This window comes from Cavia porcellus, unplaced genomic scaffold (assembly GCF_034190915.1).
Source record: "Cavia porcellus strain 051 isolate PalLab524CR breed Dunkin Hartley unplaced genomic scaffold, mCavPor4.1 scaffold_7, whole genome shotgun sequence".
Classification (NCBI taxonomy): Eukaryota; Metazoa; Chordata; class Mammalia; order Rodentia; family Caviidae; genus Cavia; species Cavia porcellus.
In genome coordinates, this window is record NW_026947490.1 from 18468132 (window position 1) to 18478724 (window position 10593).

General features: G+C 41.7%; 1 protein-coding gene across 1 annotated transcript; it reads right to left on the minus strand.

Moving 5' to 3' along the window:
- Nucleotides 1–255: 255 nt before the first annotated feature.
- On the minus strand, nt 256–3837 carry LOC134476818 (paired-like homeodomain transcription factor LEUTX). The gene is made up of 3 exons (XM_063252477.1): nt 3822–3837; nt 1601–1752; nt 256–648 (listed from the first exon to the last, which is right to left on the minus strand). Exons 1-3 carry the CDS (start codon nt 3835–3837, stop codon nt 256–258), a joined length of 561 nt encoding a protein of 186 aa, XP_063108547.1.
- Nucleotides 3838–10593: the final 6756 nt, after the last annotated feature.

Genomic DNA, 10593 nt, shown 5'->3' on the forward strand with positions numbered 1-10593 from the left:
CCCATGCTGCTGATTTCCTTCCCAAGCGGAGTGTTCAGGGTACTGAAAAGATTGGAGGGGGAATACAAAACACTCGGAAACAGGCAACATTGACAGTGAGATGGCTATTTTATTGCCTTCTGTGAAATGACAAGTCCTCAAAGCTCTGCTGCAAAAAATGGAAATCAGTTGGGAACCATGCTTGAAAATGGAGGCTTGTGTCCAGAGCTGTGGGTGTCATGAGTCACTCTGCCCATCAGCACCATGCTCACTTCTTCACTGCAGGCAGCCTGGGGGGAGGTATATATCTAGACTGCTGGGATCATCTTCCCCAGGCAGATAATACATTTCTATAAGTTTATCTGTGTCATCAATGTCAAAATCTTCGACGTAGACGACGTGTCCCTGAGTTCCATCAGGTTGACTTTGGAATGACGAACCAAACACAGAGGCTCCGTGTCTTCTACTGATATCTTTCTCAAAACGCTCTGCTCGGTCACAGACATGGTCATCTGAAATGGAAGATATCGGTGAACAACTTGCAACAGGACTTTGTAGGACGTGCTCCTTCTTTTCTGAAGAGGTCTGCGTGGATGTTCCGGGCAAAGAAGCTAGCTTCAGTTTTAGCTGATCTTTCTTCCGTTTGCTACGCTGGTTCTTAAACCAGATCTACAGGGAAGAGAGAAGCAGTTCAATAAATGGGTATGAACCCAAAGCTTTATTTTCCTGTTCCCTAGGATGTGAGGGTTTTGGGTCAGAAAGGTGATCTCCAATTGCTGTGGACTGATCTGAACAGGGGAAGTACTTTGTATCCTGTGCTGTTCTGGTTCCGGGAGGGTAAAGGGGGGGGGGGGTATTGGGTTTTACTGGCAATGCGTAGAGTAGGAAGGGGCAAACTCTCAATGCCGGAGGGTTAAACAAAGGGTGCTGTGTGTAGTTCTGCATTAGTGGTTGCACCAAATTTTGCAAGAATACATTGCAATGACTGAGAGCAAGGAATGGGAATGGAGCTTGGGTTGCTTCAGCTCCATGAAGGGATTTTGCCCTCACTACCTTGAGAAAGGCTAGGAAGACATCAGAATGAATTTGAATGTTCTGACTGAGCAGTATCTAGATATCTACCCGCTGTGTTTGTATAAAGACTCACTGGGTTTGGTGTTTCTCTTCTAAGGAATGGTATGGAGAGGAAGTCCACTTTAAGATGTGAAGCCTGATGAGAAGTAATTTGTACTCAGAACGTGGGCTTGGGAGGGACTAACTCCCAGCTCCAGGAAGTGCCTCAATTCTTGAGCACTAGGTTGCCCATTACAAGAGTGTGCTGCTAATCGGAAAACAACCCAAAGGGCAAGATCTCAGATCCAGATTCAAAGGGTCCCAGGCAGTGTGCTGTGGATCAGTTAAAATCTGGCCCTTGCACTTATTACTTGAGGAAGACAAGTCTTTTGGGTCAGCCTCAGTCTGCCTCCAAAAGTGAACATGGGTGAAGTGAAACTATGCCATATTTCACCGCTGTCCAAACGCACTGCACCTGGCAAAGTATGGGACTTGTATGCTGGTGGTTGAAAGCGTGTGGCTTTCTGGGTCAGGTGTACCACCTAGAGACACACACTCAGGTACTTACTTTTATCACCGTTTCATCAACATTGATTTTTGTAGCTAATTCTTTTGTAACATCGTGCCCTGGATGATTGTTCTTCTCAAAGGCACTCAGCAGTACTGAGCGTTGGGATGGGGTAAAGTCAGTTCGTGGCTTGCGCCTGTATTCTATCTTGTCTGCGGAGGGAAGAGACAAAGACTTGCATGAAAGCACTATCCACACGGAAAGGGCAAAAGCATGTGTTGTAATCATACCCAAATGTGCATTTCATGCTTGGCCCAAAGAGTTCACCCATGGAACCACATTCCTCTCTACCTCCAGGTACCCTGTTTCTTAATGGGAGAGAATACAGCATTGGGGTAAGAGTAACAGTAGACTCAGGGTTTCACAATGCTCAAGCAGTACTTGAGACCCTGGTACACTCAGCATTCAGACTCAGAGGTGCTTTCAGACCCTAAAGAGCTGGCTACTGATTTGGTCATTTCTTCGTGGGATCTGTGTGGCTAGCAGCTAAGAAGCAGAATGCATGCTGATTCTCTCCTCTACTGGCTCTGTCATTTAGAGACCTGCTCCCCTCATCGTTTGCTTCTGTTTCTCTAGGGTAAAATGGTGCCACATAAATCGTAGACATTGCAAAGTTGTGAATTTCCAAAGAAGTAAGTTTAGTGTACAGTATTTGTGCAGAATAGGAGATTATACTATGGTTTCACACATCTAATACCTTCTTACCCAGTAATACTTAATGTTATGGCAATCCATATTCCATGGTCTCTTCTATTTATAAGAGACTTTGTTTTCCCACATTGCTAAGCAGGCACACACAAACTCAAACCCACGCCTTCATGCATCCACACACACACTGCACCCAAACTGCCAACATGCTGCCTAATTCTCCGTCAGTGAACATAAATGATCCAATACATAGATTTTTTACAATCTTTTTAACAATTGGCATCGAAATCACAACCTCGCTCTGGCCAGGCAAGCACTGGGCCACTGAGCTGAATCCCCAGGACCACAGAGTTTTACAAAAACATTTTTCCGTTCCTGTCTGACGAAAGAGGGCATTGTTGAAAATTTTGAAGCATGGTATTCAAGGAGTGACAGAGACAGAGATAGATAGAGCAAACTAGAGCTCGAGACAGAAAAAGTAAAACTGAGCAGGAAAAGGAGGGTGGCAGCAGGATAAACTCTAAGTTTATTAAATAAATGGCCAGGGGTTTAGCTCAGTCACATAAGCGTCTGTCTGGCAAGTATGAGGTCCTCAGTTTGATCACGCCACCACACCACAAAAGGAAATGCAAAAACAAACACTCCAACATTAAATTGTCAGTGTCATATTACTACAATATATTGCACACATATATCTAGAATGCCTTGAAAATACAGAAAATCAGATGGGGCATGTATCCTTGGAAATGAGTACAAAATAGAAGATTTGGAAATGATATCAACCAAAGTACTGCAAATCTGCGCATAGTGGTGCACACCTGTAATCCCAGCCTGCCTGGGCCAAAACAGTGAATTCAAGGCCAACTTGGACTAAGCAGTAAGACCCTCCCTCCAAGGGACCAGTGATTTAGCTGGGCGGCCCAAGGGCTCCTTTGGGAAACACAAGAATTGAACTTCCATCCCTGCTACAAAAAAAAAAAAAAAAAAAAAAAAAAAAAAAAAAAAAAAAACAGAAACAGCAACAAAAGAACTCTATCCCTAATCACACGAGAAAAATCCAAAAGCAAACCAAACCAACAAGAAAACCCCTCAAAAATAAAAATTATTGGTGTATGTGGTAGCCCATTCTTCTAATTCGAACACTTAAGAGCCTGAGGCAGAAGGATCCGTGCGAGTTCCAGGTCTGCTGGGCTATGGAACCAAGTTAAGGGCAAGCCTATCTAGAGAGTGAGATCCTGACTCCAAAGAAACAAAGATTCTCCAAAGCAAAAATATACGTTTTAACAAGTCTTATAAATACAATGCTCAATAACGTTGATTAGTTTGACAACTTCAAACTTTAAAATACATAGACTATAGAATTATACGGAAATAAACAAACCTGCAAGCAGGTATCTGCAACAAACCTAACATATCAACTTCCAATGTGTAGAGGGCGACAAAGATTATTCTACTCAGCCCCTGGAGAAAAAATTCATGGAGCCCAGGAACCACCACAAAGTCCTTGCATCTCTCCCAGGGTTCCCCCACTCTCAGCCCCTCAGCTCCACCTTCCCAGAATGCCTCGACTTACCTGGTTTCCTGGACATGGCAGCTGCAAGACAGTGCTAGCGCATGACCAACTGTACCACCTATGGCTCCTCAGTTTACCTGCCTGAAGCCTTGGGCTGCCTGGCTTAAATAGTGTGTTGAGGTAGCCACACCCCCTCCTTAATCCACCCTACACATTCCAGGCCCAATTTATCCATAATCCAAGTGAGAGTGTGTGTGTGTGTGTGTGTGTGTGTGTGTGTGTGTGTGTTTGTGTGTGTGTGTCTGTGTGTGTGTGTGTGTTTGTTTGTCTGTGTGTGTGTCTCTGTCTGTTGGTCACTCTGGATGTCTCCAAACCGAGGCCACTGATGGTGAACTTTTAAGATTGAAGTCTCCAACTGCAGTTTCAACCCCACTTATTTATGTCGAACCACTAACACTAGCATGACCCTGGAATGCTCTGCTGCTGGGGCAATGCTACTGTGACTTGGCTAGCCAGGGACAGAGAGCTTTGCAGGGCTCCTGTGTCCTGAGTGCCCCAAGGTCACCACCACTGACCTAGGCTGGGTCTGCTGTTGGGCCAGGTGATGAAAGTGAAGGGTGATTGGAAACGGATTCCTAGCAGGGTGGTGCCATGCACACCTATAATCTCAGCATATGAGAGGCTGAGGCAAGAGGATGGCCTACAGTTCGAGGCAAGCCTGAGCTACAAAACTATTATCTGTTTCAAACAATACAAAAAAACAGGTGTACGAAACAAAGAGAGAAAGAAAGAAAGAAAGAAAGAAAGAAAGACACACAGACACACAGATAGAAAGAAAGAAAGAAAGAAAGAGACAAAGAAAGAAAGATAGAAAGAAAGAAAGAAACGAAGGACGAAAGATACAAAAAACCAATCCAAAGCAAAAAATTCCTGACCTGATATAGTAGAGGAATCCTTAGGAAAATCAGGTACACAGAAAAGAGACAAAATGTACCAAACTTTCACTGGGGACAAATGAGTCAATCAACATGATGCTGAGAAAATCTGTGGATCTGTGACCGGGAAGGGGAGGGCGTGAAACCCTACAGGGTGGGCTAGAGGGGCACTTGCGCTGCTGAGACCTGCTCCCCCTCCCCTGGGACCTGGAAAGCCCTCCACAACCAACCTGGCTGGCAAAGAAACTACATACAGTTGTCCTGGAAGATCTGCACAGAGGACCCAGTAGTGTAAGTTAAGGAGCTTGGATTGTGGCCATTTGGGAGGCCAGGTTGAGGCAACTTCAGGCTGTTTTTCTCTGTTTCATTTTCTGGCTCTGGGAGTGAAACCCAGGGACATCACACTGAGATGTACAGCATCTGCCCATTTTTATTTTTACTTTTAGTTAGGGTCTCCTTCAATTGCTAAATGCCCGACCTGGTCTCAAACTTGGGGTCCTGTGGCCTCAACCTCTGCGAGTTCTAGGATTGCAAGCATGGGCCACACATCCACATTGCATTTTTTTAACAGATTTAACCAAGTCTATTCTCTCTCTGTCTCTGTCTCTCTCTCTGTGTCTGAGTTTGTCTCTCTCTGTCTCTCTCTCTCTCTCTCTCTGTCTCTGTCTCTGTCTCTCTCTCTCTCTCTCTGTCTCTCTCTCTCTCTCTCTCTTTCTCTCTCTGTCTAATGAGGACATAGCAAAGCGGATCAGATAAGAACAATGCAAGTAACACAGCATTTCACAATAAGACAACCCCTGATTAACAGTAACTACCATAATGTCTCTTTCTTTGAAATAGTTGAGCATAGCTTCATATACGATAGAATCAAGCATAACAAAACAATATAAAACAATTCAAAAGAATGAAAGCATTACAGGGCTTTCAGAACCCAATTTTAGAAAACCAACAATGGATACAATATTATCTCATTTTCCATAGGAAAATTGTTTGTACTATCACACATAATATCCAATAACATATAACAGGACAGTACCAAAGGCAAACGAAAAACGAAAACTTGGTAGGACTTCAGACTAAGATGATTCTAAGTCCACTCTGACGATTCTAATGTCTTCTTTTCTATGAAAGAGCTCTTTCTACTATCACAGATAATAAAATCAAACAACCTAGGATAAAACCACTCCAATGAATCAATGGAGACATGATAAGGTTTCAGAACAGTGTAATGGGAATCAAGATTACTCTATGCTCTTATGTACTGTTACATTTTCTTAAACTCCGGAGAGTATAAGGTATTTATAAGTATGAGTTTGATTTATTTCGCTTATCAGTATGGTTTCTAGTTGCATCCATGTTTTTCAAAATATTTCAATATTATCAGTTTTTTTATAAAAAATTTACTCAAAGAGAAATAAACCCAAACAGTAAAAGGGTATCAGTAATACAAAATTTCAAAAAAAATAAACCATAAGAAATCACTCACTAATAGATTACATATCGTCATCTTAGAAATAGTTGTTCAAGTTACAAAATAGAAGCCTACAAAGTGGCATTCAGTGAGACTGCAAACTGGTGTGTTCAATGATTCAACAAATAGTTAGTAATATGATCATCTGTTTTACACATCTAAACACACTTGCATTTGCATCCTTTAGAGGACTTTCTTTTCCTCTCTTTTTAGCAATATCAATTTCACATTTTGGGTTTTATTGATCCCTCAGTTCTTAGTACTTTTTTGGAAGAGAATAAAACCAATTGTGACAAAACAAAGAGAATCAGTCAAAACAAAGGATGGACATAGTATATGATCTAAAAACAGAATACAAGGTAATCAACAATGGTTACTATAATGCCTCTTGCTACCATAAAATTATTGACTATAGCATCAGGTATAAGAAACCTGAACAAAACAGTACAGAACAAAACTAATAAAACGGAAACATTGGAGACATTACGCGAATTCAAAGGAACCTAATAGTCAAACAAGAATGGATATCATAGTGAATCTTATTGCCTTAAAGTAGTTGCCTATACCCTCAAAGTTGATACTATCGAACAGAACAGAATAGAGTAAAATCAGTGAAAGCAGGATGGTGAGAACAATACAGGGATTCATTAAAGATAACAGGAAATCAAAATTATTACTATAATATATCCTGCTAATTGTTTTATTTTTTCCCTTAATTAAAAATAATAATTCACTTAATAAAGGCGGGAGATTGAGGTAAAAGAGGACATAACAACATATCAAGAAGTTCAGAACACAACTGTTTAAGCAACATAGTGTTTCACCACAAGATAACCCGACTTAAGGGGCTGGGGGTTTAGCTCAGTGGCATAAGCGCCTGCCTTGAAAGCAGGCAGTCATGAGTTCGATCCCTGGTACCGATAAAAAGGAAAATGACAACAAAAAAAAAAAAAAAGATAACCCGACATAATAGTAGTTACCGTACGGTTTCTTTCCTTGAAATATTTGATTATAACTTCGTACACTATAGTATCAAACATATCAAGACAGTGCGAAACCATTCAAGAGGCTTCAAGTATTACAGGGTATTTAGAACCAGCTAACACAAAAGAAACAATAGTTTCTATATTATCTCTTTGCCTATAAAAGATTTTGTTTATACTATCATATACAATAAACTCCAATAAGATTCAGTGGAGACAGAAGCAAAACAGTCTGATGGGATTTTAAAACAAGATGATAGGAAATCACCTCGAGCTATTACAATGTCTTGTTTTCTTCAAAATGCCTGTACACACCATCACAGACAATACACTCAAACAGCCCACAATAAAAACATTACAGTTAAGGAGTGATGACTTTATAAGTCTTCAAAGCCGTATAATGGGGATTCATGATCACCACATACTTTTACGTATTTATCCCATTTCTTACACTAGGGAAACTATTCGGTATTCACACACGTGAGTTTGATTTGTTTCACTCAAGAGTATGTTCTCAAGCTGTTCCCATTTATTTATAAATATCTCAATGTGATTCTTCTTTATGGCTGAGTAGTGCTCAACTGGATAAAAAGAGTGGAGGAACCCAGAAAAAGAAGTGAAAACTTTAGTGAAGAATATAAAAAAAATCTAGAAAACATGAACCAGATTCAAAGAGATTATCAGGAAACTAAAACATACATTGAAAGATGGCGATATTCCTTACCAAAAACTAAAGTCAGATTTTAAAAAGTTGAAGCTGGATTTGCACTGTGTGATCAGCGAAAGAAAAATCCCCTAAAAATAATAAGGAACCAAGAAGTAAGAGCACAAAGGCTGGAAGGCAGCACGTGGACCTATACCCTAAGAATTTCAAATAATCAGCAAAGAAGAAGGAGTAAAGAGAAAAGAAATACAAAAGCTATTCACTGAAAACATTAAGGAAAGCTTGCCAAGCATCAGAAAAGGAAATAATATTCAGATATATGAGGCATGCAGAACTCCAGCCAGCCAAAACAAAAACATATTTACACTCAGATATATAAAAGTCAAGATCCCAGAATTGATCACAACAACAGAATATGAAAAGCGGACAGAGAAAACAAACACAACACACATAAAGGAAATCTCATCAAAATCATGAAAGACTTCTTAACACAAAGTATCAAGGCAGAAAGAGCATAGCATGGAGCCACGTATTCCAAGCTCGGAAGGAAAATAACCTGCAAGCCACACGGATGTGCCCTGCAAAACTGTCTCTCAAATTTAATGGACATACAAGATGTTTCCATGACTCAAAGGAAATGTGGGAGTTGGTGACCACCAATCCACCCTACTAAATTACTGAAGGACATCCTAGACAGACAAAAACATCACCAGGATTCCTGCAAGAGTGACAGAAAGACCTCAATGAACGGGGCAGACAGCGGAATGAAGGAGAAAAGTAGACAACCAATGGCAGAGAAATAGCAAAGCAGAAATGTGGCAGAGAAAGTTGACTATAATCTCCAACATAGATGGCCTTGATACACTAACAAAAAGAAAAACAGGCAGAGTAGATCAGGAGATAGGGTCCATGGAGTTGCTCTAAGTAGGAAATATAATCTGCCTGGAAGAGGGTTAATGAACTGACAGTCAAAAAGTGAAAACAACGCTCTATTTGACTGGAAACCAGAGCGTAACAGGCACACCAGTTCCAGTGCCTGAAGAGAGGTTGGAAAGTCATGACACTTCTCTGCAGTGGAGACTTAAGCAGCTTAAATGATGGAAAACCTTGAGGCTTTTCTGCCTCAAGGTCAAAAGTTGAGAAGAAACGGATTAGAGGTGAAAGGTCCAACTCTGGCTCCTCTTTCTTTGACCCCATCACAGTCACATCCCAGTCTCCTTGATGAGACAGAGGAGTGGCAGAACAGTCAGTCTATCTGGGATGGAAGGTTGATTGTAAAGTGACAGATCATGGACCAGTTACTTGGCAGTGGACGCTTTCTCTGATGTAAAACAACTAATGAGAAATTCCTGCTTCATAGGATATTCTCAGGGCCAGAAGGTAAGACAGAGCTAAAACCTTGATCCTGATTACAGACATTTAGAAATCCTCAGAGCGCTTGCCTGTTGGAAGGGAAGGCACCTTTCTGGATTACTACACAGTAATCACGTTGTAACATCTAAAAATGTTAAAATGAGATCCAACAACGTTGCTCAGTAACAGTCTTCATGATTAGCATACGCAAGACACCAGGTTCTATCGCTAACAGCTCATATGCTCCTAGACAGTCCAGCTAAGATCGCTCTGAATTGTACACTGCACACGCTCCTGCTAAAGGTCCTATGCAGTGATGCTGTGCTACTGCTCCGGCATTCATTTACACATGGTCACAGTTGTGAAACAAAATTGTACAGTATGACTGCAACAGTCATGCTCACGTACACGCATCTCGGTTATCTGCCCACCTCCTAAGGAAGCTGCATCCTCTCAATGAGATTCACATTCAGCTGGACAATCCAGGTCCGAATACGGGACCATGCTGGCCATACATGAACATGTCCTACCCATAAAGACACCTTACATCACATCCCTAGTGTCACTCTGTTCCACACAAGCACCTCTGCCAACAGAAGATGTACCACAGAAATGATCCTGTTTGGCTCTCCTAAAAGCTGGCATGTTCTCCCATCTTTCATTTCACTCAGGACCAGAGGAGGCAGTGCCATTTCATTCCACCTGATACCTCACTATTGCTGTCTGCCTCTGCAGAGATTAGCTAACTCCTCTTTAAGGAAACAAGTGTCTTTCCTTGCAACACTTATCTGAAATATTCTCAGCAACCAGCATGAGCCGGGAGTGTAAGTTCTTCTGATTTGCACTTTCTTCAAAAGGAGATTCCTTCCCAGCAAGATGGCACTACAGTAAGGGTGTCTTGCTTTCAATGAGAGCCTAGGCCTTTCCTGCCTGTTGCATGTAACTATTTTCTCAGGCAGTATTGGTAGGGGCCCTCTAGAACTGTTTGTCATTGTATGCAGAGAGAATCCATGCACGTGATATTCAATGCACTTAGGGGTGAGGGAGAATCAGGAATCTAAATTTCCCCATGCTGCTGATTTCCTTCCCAAGCGGAGTGTTCAGGGTACTGAAAAGATTGGAGGGGGAATACAAAACACTCGGAAACAGGCAACATTGACAGTGACATGGCTATTTTATTGCCTTCTGTGAAATGACAAGTCCTCAAAGCTCTGCTGCAAAAAATGGAAATCAGTTGGGAACCATGCTTGAAAATGGAGGCTTGTGTCCAAAGTTGTGGGTGTCATGAGTCACTCTGCCCATCAGCACCATGCTCACTTCTTCACTGCAGGCAGCCTGGGGGGAGGTATATATCTAGACTGCTGGGATCATCTTCCCCAGGCAGATAATACATTTCTATAAGTTTATCTGTGTCATCAATGTCAAA